Source organism: Plectropomus leopardus, chromosome 10, assembly GCF_026936395.1.
Source record: "Plectropomus leopardus strain MGB_pleo_1.0 chromosome 10, ASM2693639v1, whole genome shotgun sequence".
Lineage (NCBI taxonomy): Eukaryota > Metazoa > Chordata > Actinopteri > Perciformes > Serranidae > Plectropomus > Plectropomus leopardus.
The window spans coordinates 18,267,468-18,289,965 of NC_142185.1; the positions used below are offsets into that span (position 1 = coordinate 18,267,468).

At 38.9% G+C, this 22,498-nt stretch overlaps 3 protein-coding genes across 9 annotated transcripts in view; all 3 read left to right on the forward strand.

Moving 5' to 3' along the window:
* pkp4 (plakophilin 4) overlaps positions 1 to 2,297 on the forward strand; it is a 119,488-nt gene extending 117,191 nt beyond the window's left edge. For all 6 annotated transcript variants that reach the window (XM_088083191.1, XM_088083189.1, XM_088083190.1 and 3 more), the window contains one exon: positions 1,266 to 2,297. In XM_088083191.1, the coding sequence (XP_087939317.1) occupies positions 1,266 to 1,511 (246 nt within the window). In that variant the 3' untranslated portion in view covers positions 1,512 to 2,297. The remainder of the gene's footprint in view (positions 1 to 1,265) is intronic.
* A 2,372-nt stretch (positions 2,298 to 4,669) lies between these two features.
* On the forward strand, positions 4,670 to 7,786 carry LOC121949256 (death associated protein like 1b). Its single transcript, XM_042494893.2, has 4 exons — positions 4,670 to 4,829; positions 6,135 to 6,225; positions 7,066 to 7,129; positions 7,269 to 7,786. The coding sequence occupies exons 1-4, from the start codon at positions 4,760 to 4,762 to the stop codon at positions 7,383 to 7,385; spliced, it is 342 nt and encodes a 113-aa protein (XP_042350827.1). The 5' UTR covers positions 4,670 to 4,759; the 3' UTR covers positions 7,386 to 7,786.
* A 5,496-nt stretch (positions 7,787 to 13,282) lies between these two features.
* LOC121948714 (protein TANC1) overlaps positions 13,283 to 22,498 on the forward strand; it is a 127,375-nt gene continuing 118,159 nt past the window's right edge. For both annotated transcript variants that reach the window (XM_088083200.1, XM_042494126.2), the window contains exon 1: positions 13,283 to 13,439. The gene's annotated coding sequence lies outside the window, so the exon portion shown is untranslated. The remainder of the gene's footprint in view (positions 13,440 to 22,498) is intronic.

The window sequence follows — 22,498 nt, forward strand, 5'->3', positions numbered from 1 at the left end:
GTGACTGCTGGGATTGGGATGGTCTGGGTGCGTCTCAGGCACCTGTCACTGTGGGACACGTCCATGTGTGCCCATTCAGATAACAGGCACAGTGAGAAGTAGGCAGGAGGGAGGGGGAGATGAACGAGAGACTTCTCCTGTGTCCTTCATCCCATCACATTTAGCCCCGTTAATTCACAAGGACAGTCATCACCCTGTTTATTTCAGGCAAATTCCATCTATCTTGTGGATTTCTGCCCTTTACCTTGAAGCAGTTCTCCGTTGCATTAGTGGTACAGACGTGCGGGCGAGAGGTGATTGATTAGCTTACTGGCTTTTAAAGAAACCTCCAGCCAGACAACAGTGCATTTTCCTGAAACTGCTGAGATGTTAGTTTATGTTGTTTCATCTTATTATCATCAAGGGGACGATGGTAATAGCATCATTGTGTATTTGGCAGGGAGAAGTACTCAGATCCTTAATTATAGGAATACTTTAAGGACAAGAGACAGTCTCCACGTAATCCCCGTAAAACCATTTCTTTGGGGTTTTTACAAGTAAGTTTTTGTATGAATTTATCAAATGAGATATTGCATGTTAACTCGGAAGCTTCAGGTGTGCTGGTAGGTGGATTTTGTTGTTTACAAATGAAAATATGAAAAATATACAGTAGGCTGTGTCTGAAATCCCTTACCACTCACTATGAAGTCCACTATATGGTGGCAAGATGGACGTTTTTTTCCGGGTTCTCTGGCTTCCTCCCACAGTCCAAAGACTTGCAGGTCAGGTTAACTGGTGACTCTAAATTGCCCGAAGGTGTGCCCGTAAGCTGGGTTGCTAGCAGTGATTTGTGCTGTAATTGCATATTGCATAAGATTACACATTAAATTCACATTTGATCACATGACTCAGTGGTAAAAGAAAAACGTCGACATATCAAATGTTAAGCAGATAATTACTTTAATTTCTAGGACAGGTTGCAGTTGTGCTGCTCTCTCTTTTTGTGCATCTTTAACACATCACAACGCAACATTAACGGCCACAAATGTGGCAAATGCAGATTGATACTTCCTTTATGTAAAGGGAAATAGATGTAATTGCCATTGTATGTGGTTATTATACCACAGCTAACAACTGATCGGATTGCTTGATTTTAGCGATCTGTTTTATAACTTTAAATACGGCACTTGAGTGAAATTGTTGACTTGCTTGCCACTGTTTTTGCTTTATATCGTATTCTAGTGAAAGTTATTTCGGATTAGCCTAACTGTCTCTTTTCCATGCAGCCTATGTATTATACAGAGGAGCCAGGTAGGAGGAACTATGACACGTACAGAATGTACCTGCAGCATCCCCACGGCTACGACGACCCGTACTTGGAGGAGGTCATCACCTACCCGCCTACAGTCGACTACAGCTCCCAGCCTCACGGACTGAAATCCACCACCAACTATGTGGACTTTTACGCTAGCACACGGAGGCCTTCCTACCGGGCAGAGCAGTACCCCGGCTCTCCTGACTCCTGGGTATAGCTCCTGATGCCCCGTCTTCACCCTGCAGCGGAGGCGAGGGGCCCACGGGAGCGCACAGGAACCGATGAACTTTTTTCATGAACTTGGCTTCATAAGTGTGTTTGTTTTCAAGTGAATGCGTGGTGTGTGTGGAGGGGGAGTTCAACTGAGCGATGACAGATGGAAAGATGGAATGTGTGCCAAAGAAGGAAATCAAGGAATGTTTTTCTTTTAAATTATTTTTTATTCACTAAAGGAAAGATGGAATCATGCTGGGGGGCCTGCTGAGGGATGATACCCCACACTACAGCGAGGAGACGTGCGTCGTGCTCTGTCTAGATGTTAGTTTTATTTTTCTTTCTCTTAGCTGTGATAGCATGGTGAGAGGTGTGAGTCATGTGAGCGAGGGTCCGCGGTAAGAGTCAAGATGGGGAATGTGTATGTGCTGAAGCCAAAATGGATCATGAACTCATATCTGTAAAAAGAAAAAAAAAAAAGAAGAAATAAACAAAAAAAATAATAGTAAACTAATGATGTTAGATTGTACAGAGGGATCAAATTGTATCTGTACTTAATGTTGAAGCTGTGTAATGCCATGGAGTCTTGTACATTTCTTTCATTTTATTGTAAATACAGAAAAAAACAATGTTACCTGGTTTACACTCATCAGCACTGGTTAAAAAAAAAAGAAACTTGTGCCATGTTAAATCTCTATAGATATATAAATATATGAAGAAATATGTGGACAAAGATGGCATCATAACACAACCATGCTAAAATAATAAAAGGTCAGTTTTGTTTTTTAAACACGTGGTGTAATTGCTTCTTTCCACAGGTACGGTGCAAACATATCTTTCACACTTGATGCTTACAGACATTTTTTATGCACACAAACAGAAATGAGTGTGAACGCAGAGAGACCTGAAAGAAAAATCAAACTCTGCTCTATTTACTCAGTTTTTTTTCTGTAGTTTCCTGTTGGCTTCATTACATTGCATTCACACAAATATTAGTGAAGGGAGGCCAGCTTTCAATAAAACTGTTTCATAGTTCAACAAAAACTTTTAAACTCACAGCTTTAAAACCGTTTGTGTGAAAGATTTCATTTCAAGAGTCAGTAGATCATTTATAGATACATAAAGGTGAACAGATCATGATTACCACTTGCCCCTAAATGCAAAGTGCTCATGTGGATCACCCATGAGCATGCTAAAAAATTACATTTGCTGCTCTATAAAATAGTATGGAGATTGCAAAGGGCATGGGGGAGAAAAAGACATTAGACAGTAAAAATAAAAAAATATAAAAAATGGATGGTGTAAAAAAAATATAATATATATATTATCTCAAAAGTATCTTAAAATAATAGAAAAACCCTCAAAATCATGAGTTAGTGATGTTCCTCATTACTGTGAGATATTATGTCAATATTTTGAGAAATTCTATCATTATCTTGAGATACTAAGTCTTTATTTCAAGGAAATTTCTCATGACTTAAAAGATCTTTTTAATTCATCACAGTGCCAAAAATGGGCTTTGATATCCTCCTGATCCAAGATTTTCTGTGTGATAACTGGATTAAACACTGCCTGAGTATCAAACTGAAATAATGAATGTCTTTAAAACTAGTCTCGTGGATTTTTGTCAAAACAAGACTTCAGAGTTAGTTTATAAAGCCCTTATCATGTAAATTGATATTTTAATTCAGAGCCGTATATTCACAAACAAATGTGTTGGACACATTAACACAAACCAGACCTCGGACATTAGCTACTATGAAACAAACGATATTCACTATGACATGACAGAGAATCAGCTAAACCTGTGCTTTAGACGCAGCAATAAAAGTTTAATCTCTGAAATCAATGATTTAAATGAATCAGCTGTAATCTGCAGCGAAGCAGCCAGTCTTGTAGGATATCTTGGAAGGACAAATGATTTATTATTTCTTTGAATAAAGGCAGATTGAAAGTCAAATGTGATTTACACACATGGTTTCACACCTACAGGTGTCAAACCTACGGGTGTTTTTATTTGTGTTTGATTGAAATCCTCCTGACTCCTGTCAGACTTGTTGGGGCATCATTGAGTGACACTTAAGGCTACTATAAAGAAAATAAAACACAACTTTGCCCTGAGAGGATTAACAAACCAGAATAACTGGATACGCCTTTGAACAGTTGTACTTGTTCCACAGTGCAGGTCTGTACTAATATCCACGTTGATTTACAGTAGGAGGATATTCATCTATATTTTAAGACATCTTTGTGCAACTTGCAGCAAAAACACTGACAGGGGTAATTCATTTTACACAGCAGCACAAAGATCATTTTCAGAGGGCTGTTTTGGTGTTGTTTGGGGTTTTTTTTGTTTTTGTTTTATTGGGTGTTGTGGCTGCTGATTTTCTTGATTTTTTTTTCATTTGTTTGTTTGTTTTTGTTTTTTCACATGCCCTAATGGCAAAAGCTTGTAACTCAAGGATCCCCAACTTGCTTTGCTTGGTGTCTTTTGCAAAATTACAGAAGGCTAGGGGCCAGTCACAGTGGCCCCATACATGTTTCCAGGATTTAAGTAAGTTTCTAGGATTTAGGACATTTCCATGATTTCAGGATATTTCTAGGGTTTTAGAACGTTACTACGATTTTAGGACATTGGGGGCATAGCTTTGTCTGTCGGTGTGTGGAGGATCTTCCACTGACCCTTTTTTTAATAAACGAGCTCTATTTCTATGCTGTTTTATGCACTCTGGCACTTGTGTAGACCTAGTAGAAGTACAAAAACAATTTCCAGTGTGAATGACTTTATTTTTTAGTGTGAATTGGAAAATGGTTGGGGGCCACACGGCATCCTGTGGGTGGCCAGATTTGGCCGTAAATTGAGTATCAGCGTGGTAGCCTGTTAAAAAAGTGAATTTATTAACTTCCTGCTCTCTCTGTCAGGCAGTTGCTTCTTTATTTGTCGTTTTACGGATTTGCCAAGATTTTCAAAATAAGACGTAAATAAAAGAGAGCAACTTAAATAGATATTCATAAATACAGGCGCATCTCTAAGACAACAATTGAAAGTTAATTATCAATATTATACATTGTGTCGCTGTTTCTCTTTGTTAGTCAAAGCTTATCATCAGTGAAAAAATAAAATAGGCGTCTCTCTGGCGGTGAGCTTCCTGTTTCCACAGCACGTCATCTCTCTTTGAGCATAAAAACAACCAAGTGGGCGTTGGGAAGAGTTTGGTGCTTTCTTTGCTTATTCTCCGGAAAGTTTCAAAAATGGTGCAGCAGCTCTCCAAATCTGGAGCGAAGGAGACTCCTTTGCTGAAAGCTGGACATCCTCCGGCAGGTGAGCTGCTGTTCTCGCTGACTTTGAGTTGCATTGTGGATTTTCAAACAATATAAAGCCAAAGCGTCGTTGTTCTTTACTGCTCGACCCAGATGGAGATCCGTGCAGACCGACGCTTTCAATCAAGTGTTTATCTGCTTTTTTTGTATCCTCGTGTGATGCACGGGTTGCTACATTGTTACTCTATCACGGAAAAACAATTGATTCGCTCATTTCTGCGATATTGCAAATTGCATCTATCGTGCTACGCTCGTGCAGCCGTGTTTCTCCTCACGCTCTTTCTTTTCACGCAGGCCGCTCGTGAAAGTCACACGGTGTTCTCAGCAGCGGAACATCATGCAGACACAATTTGATGCATGCAAAAAAAAAAAATGTCCTGCCAACCCATTAGTATTAGAAGCATCTTCTCATTGTTTCATTTTTTGTATTTTTGTTTTCTTGTAGTCGGGCAGTTTTTTTGTTTTGTTTTTTGCTTTGCATTTTAGGTGAGCGTTGCCTGATTGTGCGGAGCTGTTTAAAGGTCCAATTCACGTTCTTATGTCTAAAGATTTTGCATTACTTGCGATTCTGACCTTTTTTGTGAGCCCTTGAAATGAAGTAAAGTCGTTTTGTGTGACACCACTCTTCCCAGCCTTCATCACACGCTGTGGCTTTAGTGTATTTATGTACAGCACTTTGTTTCGGCTGTGGTTGTTTTTAAAGTGCTTTATAAATAAAGTTGAGTTGAGTTGAGTAGACATGACTTCTGAGTAGTAAAACTTAAGAGGGATTTTAATTGATTTTTATGTATGTATTTGTTTTCTTAATTTTAGTGATTTTAGGAGCCTTCAGAGATTCATAGAAAGGGAAATATCTGAAAATTTTAGTCCTCTGAAATGGAAATATTTTTCTTTGTTATTGCCCTAATCCTCTTGTGACCCCTCAGATTTACCCCTAATAGCACTGTTGTAAGTGCAGGCCACTGGCTCAACTTGGACTCCAGCGCAGGATTGATTTGGCTCAGGGGAGGGACATTCAACTTTAAATGTTAGTCTCATACCCAGAAACTGTGAAATATGGTTATTTATAGTTAAGGCGGGTCATGCATTTTCCCCAAGTCCCTCAGGAAAACTCAAGGAAAAATATTTATAGCTGCTTGGAGGGTCATGATATTTTAAAAAAAAAAGATATAATAGCAGTAGGCGTTACATTGTTTTGCAGTGTATACAGAATACTGTAATCTTTACACTCTGCCAAACACAGGTGCAACAGGGCTCATTTTTCAGATAGCCTTCATTTTACCTATTTTCTTTTCCGCATCAACAGTGAAGGCTGGAGGTAAACGGGTCGCCAAGAAAAGCTTGGAAGATGGTGCCACCCATCCAGAGAAGGAGACCAAGAGGGCTGATAAACTAAGGTAGGCCAACGGTCTGCATCTATGACTTGAAATAAATGGCTCTGATGTGTAAAATCAATGGACTTAGAAATTTATGTTGCTTTACACCAGTGATTCTCAACGTTTTTCATGTCAAGGACTCCTAAACTGCTTTGTTCACAGACCCCTATTTAATAAGATTTTGCCTCAGGGACCCCCATCGAAAAAATAATGTTGCTGTTTGATATGATTAAGACCTGAAAGTTACCAGCCACGGTTGAGATAACTGGGGAGGAAGTGAAACCTCTCATCACAGTTGTCACCCTTATGACTCTTAACTTGCATTGAGCTCCCTTCTATGGTAAATTAACCCCTTGAAACCTGTAGCGACTTAACTTTGCTTGTGCTGCTCTCAGACACCTTTTGCAAGTGAGAAAATTGGTGTGATGTTGTTTAAAAACATGGGGGAAAGGCTATGAGTGACTTGAGTGAAATGTTCCACAAATTTTAAGACATTATTGGATTTAGAAATTTATTTTAAAAAAATTAAGGGACAAATGTCTTAAAATTAAGTTACAGAATTATTCAAAGTTTTAAGCACTTTACTTTTTTCAGGTCATTTCCTTGTTTGTTTGGGTTCTCTTTACGTTCTTGTTTGTGTGTGTGTTTTAACTAATTTTCAGGTAATTTTCTTGTAACTTTTTACCAATTTCTTGCTAATTTTAGGGTCATTTCTTCTGTTGCACATTGCTTTCTTCCCATGTTTTTGAAAGAAATCAAGCCATGTGCCCAGGGTCCATAGGGTTAAATAGTAAAAAATAATTTACTTGTACTGAAATTTGCTTAAAGTGAAGCTATGTGAAACGTGCAATCTCGCGGCAGGTCCGTCGCCACCTCCAACAGGATGCAACAAGTTGGTATTCTTCTGGCTGGGACTCTTGACAAGGTAAACAAAAACATCTCCTTTTTAAAAAAGCCACTTTGCATGTCAAGTTCATTCCTACCGAGCAAATGGGATTGGTCACAGTGCCTCGCAGGCCACAGAAGCCGTGTGTGTAACGAACTCCTGCCTGGTGTGTTTGCAGCTGAGCCACGACTTTCCAGAGACACCGGTGAGCGTGAGGCACAGCAAAGTGCGCCCTGCAGTGGAGAAGCCTCACTCACCCCGGACCTTTTTCATCCAGCAGCCGAGGAAGTTTTGAACAACATGTGTTTAAGAATGCCCCAGAGGCAGACCATGTCAAGTCAACTGTGAAAGACAAACATGAGGCATCACACACACGAGGGGACTGACAGGTTGTCTGTGAAGTGTCAGTTTTAATGGAGGGAATCTTTCATGGAGCTCTGTGTTAACTTTTTTAGGCTGTACTTGTCTGTGAAAATACTATAAACCAGCATTTAATGTGCCTTTCCTATTGTTCTGAGATAAATGGTGTAGTTGTATTTCCCAGCTCATGAAAACCAGATGGCATATTGGGTACGTTTAATTTGAGGGTTTGGGGTTGTTACGTGAGGTTTTTGAGACTGTTTTTTTTCCAGTGAAATCTTTGTTACGTATTGCTTGGCACCTATTAGATTTAATAAAAAAAGATATTGCACGGCATCACGAGTTTGAGTTCTCCTTCCTCTGTTTACTCTGTAGTAAGCTACTATGACCACTTGATGGTGGCAAAGGGCTGTTTATATAACACACACAAAGTAAGAGGATCTCTGTGTACCTTACAAATTCAAATGAAAGTGGCATGCACAGTAACATTTGCAACCTGCATTGCTTTTTCAAGCATTAATTCATTTGTATACATACTGATGTGTTTTGCAACAACTGTATCCAATATCCTCCGTGTTGCCTTGGGAACTATTTTAGTATCACTCTTGAATTTTTGCCCACTACTGAGAGTCGGAATTTCTTTTGCAAGTGTTCTCTAAGATTTGCCCAAGCACCAATCTGAAGAAAATTTCAAAATAATTAAAATCTGTAGGCTGAAAAATGAGTTTTTCATATACTATAGCCCAGTGATACTCAACCATTTTCTAATTCACAATAAAAATGAAGTAATTCACACAGGGAATTGTTTTTGGACACAGTATACAAAAGGTGCGAGATTGCAAAGAACAGAATTAAAAAAGAGCTTGTTTATCCAAAAATGCCAGTGGAGGATCTCCTGCAACCCCAACAGAGATCCTTGCTAAGCCCCTAATTTCCCTAAAATCCCAGAAACATCCTAAAATCCTAAATATGTCGTAAAATCTTAGAGAAGTCTTAAAATTCTAGAAGTGTGGGGCTGCTGTGACTGGCCCCTGGCCTCCTGTCATTTTACGACAGTCGCCCCCAAGCAAAGCAAGTTGAGTATCCCTGCCATAGACTGTTAAGTCTTCGGGTACATGGGACTAGTAGGCTTTTTTGGTATATATTTATTTATTTAGGTAAAACAGTAGTTCTATGTGCCTAATACTGAAATATAGTATGGAATAAAGTGCTTTTATCTCAGAAACTACAAGGAGCACAATAAAGTGTGTGTATCTACGGACTCATATCAAAGATGTTACAGCGAAAAGAAGACAGGTGTAAGACATTAAACAAACACGATGTTAGCATTTTTCCTTATTGAAAAAATCTTTACTTTGATATTGATAAAGATGGTGTTTCATGTGATCTACAAGTTAGACACTTGCCCAAAGTATCTCTGAATTCATGTAGTGTGGGAATAATCGCAGAATTGAGTTCCCCAATGGAAAAAGAATCACATTAATGCCCCTTCTAAAAAGTAACTCATAAAGTCTGTGAAGTTTTGGTAGGCTACACAACTCGCTGACTTGATGTCATATTACACAGAAACAAGGCAGACAAAAGTAAACATTTCCTTGATGTTAAACTTTTTATGTATCAACGTATTGCATATTCATTTTCACTCACATGTAATTTGTCAGATGGTATTAGGTTGTAACTATTAGCCCATTTTTTGTCCACACAGATGGACCTAGATTAGTTAGAAAAGGTTTTTTTTTTTTTTTTTTTGCATTAACCCTGATGGCAAAGGTCAAGCAATATTTTGTTTTGTTTTTTTTAGGAAATTTAGGCTAGCCTTCAGGTCCAGCAACAAGTCTTGGACAAAATCCCTTTGTGATGTAAAGCTTCAGACTGCTTTAGTATATTTTGGTAGCAACATGAATCCTCACTGGGAGGTGAAACGCTCGGAGCAATGAAACATACAACATCTTTCTATCATCCATGTTGCCTCCACATAAAGTTAACGGCTCATGAACACACCAGTCAAAAGAACAGCTTTCCAAATTTGAAAAAGGGACCATAGAAAGAGCATGTGAATGCAGGATAAATCTGCATCGGGAATACTCTACATGTTTTGCCTGGGTGGCCACTTTTGCAAAATGACAGGAGGCCAGTCGGGTTAATAAACAAACATTTATATTTAATACACAAATAATTAGCCCAGAACTCTTTGTCAGGGGGGTCTGATCCTTCCCTGGCACTTCTTTGTTGTTTCATATAAACAAGCTTTATTTCGATGCTTTTTGGAGCACTCTGGCACCTTATTTACATTCTAAGTCCAAAAAACGGTCCCAGTGTGAATCCCTTTATTTGTGATTTCAAGAAATGGTCAGAAGGCCATCTGGTACCTTTACATATGTGGGCCATAAGTCAAGTACCACTTCTTCAGACCAACTGGGAGAAATGTGGCATTTTCCTTAGTCTTTGGGTTTTTTTGTTGGATGATCCCAGCATGGTCAGTGACTCACAGTTAAATGGTCTCATTGGAAAAAGTATTTGGGAACTTCCCATAAAGGCTAGCTAGGTCTTGTCAGTCATCAAGAACCACAGAACCTGCTCAGCTTTGCTTAAGGGCAAATGACAAAAAATGTTGCATCTAAAAAAAAAGGAAAGCAGTAAAGTAAAAGACATCTGTGTTATTTTACTAACCTGAATCATAACCTTTATAAAATATAAAGTATGCATGCCGATTTAGGGTCCAGACATTTAATGTGTTGTATCCTGAGGGCCAGACAACTCTCTGTATGCATAAACAGTGCAGTATGTTTTGTGTCATAGCACTGTGGTGCAGACAAGCAAGTGATTCTCGGGATTTTATTGTTTTCTTTGATTATTACTAATTGGAGGCTGGGGTGCATTGTAAATAAAGTGAAAGGCAGGAGATGGAGAAGATGGATGGCAAAACTGGATTATAAATCCCTCAGCCCGCTCACTGTCTCGGTCATGTCATGGTGTTCATACATAAACATTATTGTTCGCATCAGAAACCTAAAAACAATATCTGCTCTTCGTCTGTTCAACTACAAAAGTACTCGACGATAGCCTTGTAAACACAATGTGCCGACCTTAAATTCTCTGTGATGCTCATGCTGTTTGCAGATGCCTTTGATGCCATCTGTGTGTGAAGTTCAGAGACCTCCTCAGCTCTGTTTGAAGAGTCGAGCAGTTGGTGGTCTTGCGACTTGCAGACATGATGCATTTCACTGCCAGTGTCTGCCCATTCCCCAGCCATCTGAGGAGCCTCGCTGACCCTGTGACGCCCACCACACTGCTGAGAAAACACTGCACACCGACTGTATAACACAGAGGAGTGAGATGACCGACGAAATGTGGTTTGCACTCCAAAAATGTGCTCCTGTCATCACAGTACACATTCAAGTATGCAGGTTTACTCTTTATATTGCAGCTTACACAATTAATAATGCAGAATTACATTTAAAAATACACAATTAATGGTTTTATGACATTACACTTCTGTTGACCATGTCTGCGGTGAGACAAATTTTGCACACGAAACAAGCTGCATGAAATATTGTCACCTCATGAGGTCACCAGAGACTAAGTGCCGTGAGCTTCATCAGACAGCCCACAGTGAGTCTGACAGTCTAGAGAGCCTTTGCAATGTATTTTATTCTAGTAAGTATTCGTTTGCACTTTGAAGTTTTTGCATGATTATAAAATGTATTAGACACAGTTTTACACATGCTTGCATGATAATTACATTTTTGCCTTTCCACAGAAATAATATTAAATCAGTATATATGCTGATATGTACTATGTGATGCCTACGGCAGACACAGATTCAGCAGTAGCTTACACACAAAGCTACTGAATGACATCCTGCTTTTAACAGCCTCTTATACAAACCTAAATCAATTAGGCAAAATTTGCATGAAAGCTTTGACTCGTGTTACAACCCATCCCTGTCTAATGTGCATCAACAAGGAGGAAGTATACAGTATACTTAATAAGATTGCTAGTAGAGGGATGACAGGTAGTTTTAAATGTAGCCATTAATAGGCTAATTACAGTGCTCAGATTCTTAATTGAAGAACACAATGTAAAAAAAAAAGGTCTCAAAATACATGATTGTCTCTGGGCTAAGTAGAAGTGTATTAGACGTAAAATGTACTGATACTAAAAGTGCTCGTTATAAAGCCTGACCCCATTCAGAGTGATAAATCTTTGATGCAAAGCAACATTTTAATGTTCATCAGTTCATCAGTTCATCTGGTGCCATGTGTGACAATGTATCATGTTTTATGAGTGTCTTTATAAAATTTGGATTTGCAAAGTAGCAACAGCAATAGACATAAGATAAATGGTGGAAAAAAAGAAGGGCCAACATCTGCAAATTGATTATTTTGTCATTTTGTTATATGAAAAAGGCAAAAAAAAGAGGAAATCTTGAAATTTTAGAAGCATGAATTAGACAATGTTTGTCTATATTGCTTAATAAGTGACTTAAACAACTAAAGCAAATATCAAAATTGTTAAATTGTTAATTTTAACTTTACTGCTATTGTCATGTCTTTATTTAAATATTATGGGGGTAACTCTTTAAAAATGTTTCTACTTTACAGGCCCTATGAGGTTATCTGTTCACACTACTTCATATACTTTTTTGTCTGTTTCATTTAATTTCATTACATTACTCTAATTTTCTGACACGTTATGTGTAGCTTTGTCACAATATCAACTTTCATTTCACTGTTTCTTTTCATTGTCAGTTTTATCTTATTATTTGTGACTGATCTTTTTTTCTGCTATTAGACATGTGAATCAGTCACAGTATATAGGCATATTAACCCTATACGTCCATTTGTCTAATTTTTGCTACACAACTTTCTGTGACCTTCATGTCATTCACATTAACAATACTTTCCTCAAAAACCTGCATATAATTCAGACCTCATTCTATAAAATGACCTATTGTGACCTCTAGAATAATCACAGCCTCATGAAACTTTACCATCACAATCTAGAGAGCCTGAGCATGCAGAGGGTGGATGGATTTGCTGAAAATGTCTTCTGAGGGAGATATAACATTCAACTTTGCCTGAAAAAGGGAGAGAAACTTGTTTTTGTCCTCAACAGTGCATTAAAAAGGTTCTTGACTGGTAAAAAAAAACTGACAAAAACCACTTGAAGTGTTCAAATTGCAATAAAAAAAAAGTTTCTAAAAAAGATCAATTAATTGCCTAATACATCAATTACGATACAAAATTATTTCCTTTTAAAAGTTCAACGTTCAAACTTTTCATACCTAACTTGAAACCGGGGTATGAAAAAAGTGCTAAAAATAATATTAATAATAAAAAGTTAGATATTCTGTAACATTTTGATATGTTAATTCTAATAGTTAGAATAACCAGAAATATAGCCTACTTTCTGACCTTTATTCCCTCTATTTTCAAATTGAGATTTGTAACACATTTCTCTCACTCTTTTATATGTAATTAATTTTCAGGCTTTTGTCACCTTTTGCCAATTTCTTACAATTTGCTCATCCCCTTTTCCCATGTTTTTCACGGGGATTAAACCTTTTTGTTCAGGTTTCAAAGTTTTAAATACTTAAGAAAGGCATCTGAATGCATCACAAGAAAAGAAAAACATATGTCCATCCAGGTTTCGAGGGGTTGAAATGCAAGCCTGCGGCTGACAGTAATCCTAATACACATGCATTTTGCATATCTAGCATCCTGTCGTGTCCATGAGGCATGCACAGAGAAATGAGGAGGAAGAGGAAAGAGGAGGAGGAAGGAGGGGGGTAGTTTGTCTTGGTTCCCTGCCCTCAGTTGATGTGCCTCCCTTACAGATGACCTCATGCGGGGAGGAGGAGGAGGAGCCGCCGTCCCGTAGCCTACCTTGGTGTGGATCAAGTGGGGACTGAATTCGTGTGGAGATACGCTGGGAAAGACTGGGAAAAACTTTTTTTGGCTACCTTCATATCCATGACAATTATCAGGTAAGACTTCTTGAGAAACTCACAAGTTGGCTGTGTCGATGTTTGTCGCCCGGAGCTGTCGGTTCACCGGTTTAGGAAAGTGGAGATAAGTTGTTCAGTCAGGAGTTTCAGTGGCAGTTTGTTGGGAGGAATGTCGGGACATGCCCATTGAGCTGCCGTCAAAACCAACGAGACTGACAGCAGCGTGTTTTATTTTGTCAAGTTATGCGAGGTTGTTTAGTGTCTTTGTTCAAGTTGTTTTGTGTTTCCCTTAAATTATTTACGTTAAGCGTCACCGTTAGTCAAGCTAGCTAGCTAGCTGAACATTAAACCCAGTTGCTATGTTAGCTTGACTCAAATAATTCCTTCAGGTGTCTTTTCCGTTTGGTTTGGTGTAAACTGGAGCTAATAGTTATTAAAGACTTCACAACTAAAACGAATAGTCGACTAAATACGAGTATTTACTCGTTATTAGATTATATTGGGATCAGTTTTCATAGTTAGCATTTTAAAAGGAGCAAATAACGTAAGACTCATGATTTAGTGAATTAAATTAGAATAAATGAATATAGATGTCTTTCATTTAAATAGCAAATATATGACTTCTGGTTTGTTTTTATTTTCGTATTTACTCCCTTTGCCCCTTTGATGTCTACATTTGGCAACCAACACTCCAAAATACAAACATAGCATATTCAGTTTACAATAATAGTCACGAAAATGTCATAATCTATTGATAGTTTAAGCCCATTATATCAAATGTGAGGATTTTTGCCATTTTTTCTCCATTTTATATGACTGTAAATTTAATATCTTTTGGGTTTTACACTTTTTGTGAGATCAATAAATCAATCCTTTTTTTGTCATTTCACAACTGTACAAAGAAATTAAGTGTCTCCGGTAGAAATTCACAGACAAACAGACATCAAAGTCTACATGCATAAGTATATAAGCAACAAACAGTTTTAACATGTTACCGTTGGCAAATCAATTCAATCAATCAATCAAATCCATTAATTTGATTGATTGGTCAAAATATAACTTGAAAGTCTTCTACACATTCATTGACAATGAAAATGATTATAAGTAGCATCAAGAGTTATGTTTACATGTCACTGTGGAATAGCATAAAATACTGTATGTGCTGTAAAATTGAACAGATATCCAAGAAATTTTAAGGATAGTTAATACTTACTGTGGAGCAACATCCTGCTCAGTAGGATGCAGATGTTTGACAAAAATATTCATTACTTTTCTTATAACTGTGTGGTCTTGTTTGATGCTAATGTTACTCTGTAGTTTGTGATTGGATGTGGTGGTTTTCAAACCAGAACCCAGCCCAGATATAGTAGTAGGCTTAAGGCTGCAGGACTGTAATCTTGTCCGCCCACATAGATTCAGTCATTGAAGTTTGACCACTGGCTGTATATGACTTTTGCTGTTTTCAGCATATTTTTCAATGGAGGAATCCCCTCTTAACTCAGCCAGGTGCCTTGAAAATCAAAGCTCTGTTTTCCACTTCAGAGAATTTGCTTGTAAATGTCAAGATGTAGCTTTGATCATTGAGAACACATGAAGTCATCGATTCAGTCTTCTCTCTGAACAGGTGATGGAAATTTCTTCATAACCTCTTGGCCTTCTACCTGTGATAACATTTGCCATTTCCTGTGTCAGGTTGTCTCAATCTAGCTTCAAGGGCAATTCCCCTGTATTTACAGTGTTGCTTTTTCATTTGAAACTCAACAGGTGGAACAGCCATTGCTGCTGCCAATCATGCTGACTGCCAGTTAACCTGAAGATAGTCAGTATTAACTTTCCAAAATAATTTAAGGCAATTTTACGCTGATTATAGAACCATTACAGTGAATTTGCATGCCTCTATGTCAAGGCTAGAGCTACCCCGATTGTCTACCAACTGCAGGGTTATGAGATGTTTGCACTACAGAGCGCCCATCTTATTGACAGTGCTACAAGAGTCTGCCTCCCAGTCTCTACAGAGCCTGGTTCCCATGGTCCCGAGCCAGTTGGCCAATAACAGATGCTGGCATCAGAGCCACATTGTTATGGCTGAGGAGAGAAAGTTATTGGAGCCAGTGACCCGACAGACAGCTCATACTGTGTTGTTGTTGATGATGACGTTGTTGATGGTGATCATTTGGTACATTTGAAAGGAGCTTCTCGTTGCAGAAGCACATGGCTCCAATAGGAAAGCCTGATTTTTATAGATTAACTGGGTTAGTGATCCCTACAGTCATCATACTGTTTAACCAAGATTGTTTTTGAATCAATGTTGTGGTGAAGGTGGTTCTGTGTATCTGGGATTTTAGGACACATGATACCACAAACCAAACCTGACCACAAATATAAGCACCAACATAATGTTCTATAACACTCTAAACGATGCTCTCATACCTGAATCTATATAGTACAGTTCAAATGAACTCCTTTTTGGTTTAGTTTGATGGGCTGGTATGAAAGCTGTTATTGAAACAAGGCCTTGGGGTTTGTGATAGTAGGTATGGGATTTTAGCTTGAATTCAAAAGCTCAAGTACCATTTTCTATCTTCTTATCATGAGCGCTTTAAAGGAACCAACCTCCAAGTGCTCTCAACATGTAAGTGATCTTCTTAATATTAGCTGTAGGTAGCATTTATGATTGCCAAGACATTCTTACATGTCAAAACCATGAAGGTGGTTTTAGGGCATGTTGTGAAATGATAGTGTAATAGCAGAGGAGGCAAGAAGCAGTTACACCCCTGAACTCCTGTAGGCTGAGCAGAGCTGAGGTTGTTATGGACTGTTTTGTGTTTATTGTCATCCTGTGGGGGCAACACAACCCCCCTGCAATGAGGTAGCTAAAGTGGTCTTAAAAACCTTACATGGTTAACACTGCAAAAGTTCCATTTTCTGACTCTTTTGTTGGTATCCTGAAAGAAGATCTGAAGTCCCAAAGTTCTGAAATGCCTAGATATTTACCAGGCAAGGAAATCATCTTTCCTTCTCAGCTTTGAGATGAAAGATCATACACATGCCTACTGGCAAAGTGGTATTGTGTAATTGAATTAGCTCAAGTTTCTTTAAGACTCATGATAAGTTCTGTATCAAAATAACTTGCCTTACCATTTAATTTTCCCTCAGGTCATCTATTAAAACGTTACAGAATGACAGTCTTGCATATTGAGTTGCCTTTGTGTGTCAGTAATGGTGCTGGCAAGTGTCCTAGTATGACTCATTGTACTGAATTACACCAATGATTAATTCATCATTGCAAAACTACCGTATATTCCATAATATGAGTTGCAAGTCCAGGTTAGCAAACATTTGTATGTGTTTTCTAGGTCTACACACGTGCATATGTGCGCTCATGTGTGTATCTAAAGCACGTGTATGTTTGGAAGTGCTTCCTAGTAACAGCTGTTACTGATTTACATTTTTGTCAAGCCTTTTTGAAAGCCCTAGAGACACTCAGGCAGGCAGAGCGAGAGAGAGAAAGGAAGAGAGAGAGGTGTAGAGATGAAGAGTGCTCAGACACACCAAAGTGGGAAATTCAGTATTTGTGACAAGGTACTTAGAAAGAATTAATTTTGTGATCAGTTTTGTTGACTCTGGCAAAATGATAAAGCAGAATTAGTGTGCTGTCCAATATGTCATGATGATTATTTTAGCTTTGACAGCTAGTGCAGCTCTATCAGCTACAGAAAAAGTCTTTTTCTTTCACAGCAAGAGGAAAAACAAACCACCTAGACCGATTTGATGAGTCTTTGTCTGTATAGAAATTTTGACTTTACGTAAAGATTGAATAAAATACCACTGAACACCAAATTTAGGTGGGGAAGGGCCTGTCCAAATGTCCACCCTAGCACTGGACCCTTGCAGATTTGAAATGAATATTCTGTTATCAGCAAATACCTGAGTGCAGGAGATTAAGGTCTCTGCTGTATGAATGGCACAGCAGTTTGTGGAATCACTACTTGAATAGAGGCACCTCTTTGGCAAGTAGACTGTTATTCTCATATTTCTGATTTCATATTCTCAGTATAGTAGTATAGTGGTTAGTTTTAGTTACTTTAGTTCATTCTCCCAGGAAGAGTAGTTGTTGCCCTGCTAGTGGCTAATTTCTGTGTCAAAAACACAACAATTGAGCGAGATGGGAATCATTCTTCAGGGACTGGGACAGGGCAGGAGCTCTTTTAGGGAATGGGCTGGGACAGGAGTAAAAAACCTTCTGGGTCACTGTCAGTTTATCTGTCGTGGCTATTTACGTCTTAATAAAAGCCTGTCTAATGTGACAACACTATGTCTGAAGTCTGTACTTTTTTGTGCAAGGTGTCTATTCAGTTGTGGTTTACAAGCAGATAATCCACCTTACTTCCTTCGTTGTTAAATCACATTAATTGTATTTTTTAGAGACTAAAATGATATTTTAAGTAGTTCATTCAGTAAAGCCAAACTGACAGGAGCTAAGAATAAACCTGCACTCCAAAACTAACAAGTGGCTTGTGGCATCTTATCTTCAAAGTGCGTCTTGGTCTGAAGCCCTGTCGAATGTGCACTAACTGAAATCCTATCTTACCAGTGTTTAATATAAAGCTGGCTCATTATGTATGACCCTCAGACCAACAAATCTTAGCACGAGGAGAATCTCTCCCAGTGTTTGCATGAACTTCCTGTAGACTTTAAACACTACTTGTTAATGTTTTACCATTAATCAAACACCAGGCTTCCTGAGAGGCAAATGTCAAATTGAGTGTAAGCAATAATGGTACAGCTTTATTTTTTAACTCCAGATGTTCATTAACACTTGATTGCTATGGCAAATCAGTAATAGAGTGATAACATTTAATCAGCAATGATGGCAGGAGTTAAGGGTTCTAACTCTGATGAGATGATTGTTGTTACTCAGCATGCAGTTTAATATCTGGTGCTGGCTGATGATTTCAGAGGAGGGCTGGCTGTTGTTGTGATGTAAGGACTGTGTAATTGTCGTGGAAAGGCTCCTAACACATTAGTGAGAAAAGGAAAGGCTCAGAGGAGAAACTGGTTTGTGAAAGCTTGGAAGAAAGACCTACTAAACTTGTGAACTCATTCATAAATCCATGTAACACTCTAATTTGTCAAGCATAATTAATCTAGGTTGTTTTTAAATCTATGGCTGTCTTATTTTGGATTTTATTCTGGTGAGGATGTGTAACGTCTTGTCTTAATCCAACATTTTAGGTTCAGGTTTAGTCAGTTTACGCGGCCAGGGGTGCAACTGAATTCAGAGCAATGCTTGCCTTCTAAAACATACCATAACACCTCTAGAGCAGCACTACTTGAATAAAAAAGACACTGTCACTGCTGAGCCAACATTTAGGCCTGTGTCTGAATTCATTCATCAGTCATATTAGAAAAGATCAAGGACAAGTTGCCTCAGAGGCCGAATCAGTCTTTCCAAAATGACAGTGCCTTTCCCACGGCAGTCTAATGAGTAGATCAGACTTGCTATCCTTTTTAATTTCACGCTGAGCCATGTGGCTAGTCCTCCTCAATAAGAAACTAGCTGGCACTGCCCCAAGCTAGAACTTTGAATCAGCCTGTGTCTGTGATGGGACAATGTCATTTCCCACTAGGTAAAGGTATATAATCACACGATTCTTAAAGTGAATATTGGCCAGTTTTCTCATCATTTTGTTTTAAAGAATTATGTCCTGAAATTTCTTAAATTTTCTCAGACTCAAGCTACATGATCGCATCTCGAATATCACCACAATTTAATTTAGAATAGATTTGTGAAGCTTTTTATTTTTTTTTAGAGCACATGGCTACTGATGATAATATCCTCAGATATAATTTTACAAAAAGCTGTTGCAGAAGAGACAATTAAAGCCACTTTTCTTGGTGTCTTATGGCTCTTTTTAATTGCATAAACCTAAATTTATAAACCTATAGCAACTTTTTATTTAAATTTTACTTGAATTTCAGCAACAGGACCATGTTCCAGTGTTGGTTCCTTAACCATAGTTACTGACCCTTCAAATGTTCCTGCCCCGAAGGCAGTGCTTTGTGATGGCCTTGGTGGCTCTGGATGGAGTTTGCAATGATGAATGTTGTGGAAAGGTCAAGCACAAGCCTTGAGGCTGCTATAACTTGTGTGCAGCCTTCATTCAGACTGTTGAGGCTTTTCATACAAATGGAAACCACACACTGCTAGTTTGGTTAACACGCTTAAGTGGTATGTAACCGATGTTAGTCTTTGTTGGAGCCGTTAGTGTGTGGCATGTGTTTTCACAATTTTTGACAATACAGCTCAGATTATTTGGCCCCCTTGGAGCTGTTCTGTCTCATATTACTTTGAAAGCTCAATCATTAAGGTGCTGTTTTCCTGATGGCTGTTATTGCTGTGGCATTCAAGAATCTCCCCAAAGAATAAAACAGTAATTCTGCTCACTCTAGTGATTGCCTAATTTGACTTTATAAAGTTTTAAACTGGTTTTTTTTTAACAGATCACTGCTATTGTTTTAGGTTTAAGTATGGTTGTACTGGACCATTTTGTCTACTTCATGTGTAAGTTGAAAATATTTTCAAACATTTTGGGTAAAGTCAAAACTACACAATATAAGTTTTGGTTAATTTTACCTTTGATAGGCAAAGGCATATCGACTAGCCTATTGATTTTAAGAAAATACACAAAATGACATGAAATAAAACAAGGCCTTTCCTTTTAGTTTGACGCTCCGTTGACTCAGTGAGGTTTTGAGCTGCATTTCCAAGCACTATCCATTTAGAGGTAGTGAAATGTTAATGCTTTGTGTTGTAAATGTCTTTCCTATTTTATTTTCTGTTGGCTTTTCTAACAGACAGCAGGCTAGCTGTGTTAACATGCAGAAACTTTGTGCCCAATGACCTCCCTCTGGTCTCCACTGGTTAGCTGGCTTCGACTGCACTGCACGCACATCACCAGAGTCGGGTGTGAGCTATCAAGCAGTGGTGCTCATTTGGCCATTTACGCTGGTCATGCCATCATCAAATTGCTGAGGAAAAATGGTAGCAGTGCTGACACTGCTGATTGTGCTTACAGAGTTAACAGTAGTTGACAATGCTAAAGGGGATTTGCTGGTTATGCACCGGTGCGACCTTGGGGGAGACTGTGGGCACAGTGTTTCTACATCAACATTGTTGGGCTCATATAGCATTACCAATGATAATCACAGAATCAGCTGCACCACAAGCTAGCTCTCACCAGCCCCAGGTGGTGCACAGTGCAGTAAAATGAAGAATTGCAAAATTAACATATAAACAGGTGAAACTGGTCAAAAATATTCTTGGCAGTTAACTGATTAACAATCAACCACACTCAAAAGTAGTTAAAAGTAACAGACTGAAATGTTATAGAAATGTTCAGTAAGAGACATGTATCTATGATCTGTTGCTGCATTTTTACTGCCAGGCTATCAAATGATACATGCTGTGTAGTAGTATTTTAACAGGTAAAACACTGCCTTTACTCTTTAAGGTCAGCAATTGGCGTTCAAAGACATTTCCCTTTTCTGCTTACTACAAGATGCAGACCTGACTCTCATAGGCTCTAAGGTGGGGGGCTCTCTTGGAAGCACTTGAGTCAAACCGGGAGACCAGCAACATAAAAATGTCTGTTCTTTTGTTATTTTTCTTCCACTCATGTGAGTGTGAATAACAACCTTTGCTTACAATGGCCGACACTGAGACTGTGCTGTCCTTCATACCTACTCCCCACACTTCCTCCTTCAAGGGTTTGTTAGCTGACTTCCCATTGTTTATGGGCCACTTGAACTCACCATCCAGGCCCGGCCTGTTTCCTGCACTCAGTGAATGGACAACAAAAGAATAGATAATTATGGGGTTCACAGCAGCATTTTAAAAATATCTGGTGATCACTTTGAAGCAGTGTTTAATCAACAAATTTTGAGGGTCATTGGATAGTGAGTTTCCATGTTGCTACGACAACAGTGTGGAAATCTGATCATTCATGTAAAATCAGTTGAAGGGAGCTGGTGCGTTGTTTCAACAGGTGAGAGATAAACACAGGGTGAAAAAATAGCTGTTAGCTGCAACCCTGGAAGAGAAGTGAAGTTGATCTGAGCTTACGGGTGCTTTCTCTATTGTGTGCCACCTAACAGACGACAAAGCAGGTTCTAACCCACCAACCGCCAATGTTCGTGAAATGCTTCCCTGCCAGAGGCAATGGGGTCAAACAATCCTATTTCCTTTCTATATATAGTCGTCTTCTCAGATGACTCTGGTATAGATGGCCCCATTAACCACGTGTCACATGAGCACTGTGCAGGTGAGGATCTTTTCTTTCTCACAACCTGTATGTGTTTGAACTCCATCAAGTCAGGAATGACCTGAAAAAAACATACATGTTGATAACCCGAGGCTCCCCTTAACCACCCTGGTTTCCAATTTCTCTCCTGGGAAAGGAAACCGTCTCTTGATTGTACAATAGACTGGAGTCCTTTTTACTGTTGCCTTAAGCTTTTCAAGGTAATAGACGGTCCACACGTGAAGGTCAAAGAGCTGACATTTGCCTGGTTTAAATACTAGCTGTTGGGAAGAATCCTTTATCTTACATGTTATTGCCCAAATACACTAATGGGGTCTTGCTGTGTGTTCCTTCAATTGTTGGGCATGTTGGGCCTGTTGAGGACTTTTGATGACTAGATTGTTGGTCTCTTGACATAAGCAGCTGTTACCATGAGTACACTACTGTGCTTTTTTTCTGGGGCTTGTGCTTGCTCATGGGGTGTCTTGCACAGAACTTACGTGAATATTGAGAGTCTGTTTTGTTCATTCAGCCTGTGTGTATCCACAAAGACCAATGAGCCACTGTGGGACTCTCACTGCTCTGTTTTGATATTGAGAGGCCCCCTCTAAGGGGCCATACTTTGAGGCTGGTATCCAAACACAGCTTAAAAGGACTGGGATGGACCTGACTTTGAGGGCTTGAGGAATCTTGATGCCTGTCTTCTTGCTGCATACCATGCAGTCCATGACTCCTCTCTGAGGAGACTTTCTTACAAAGGTCACAGTTATGTCTCACCAGCTTTAGCCTATAGCT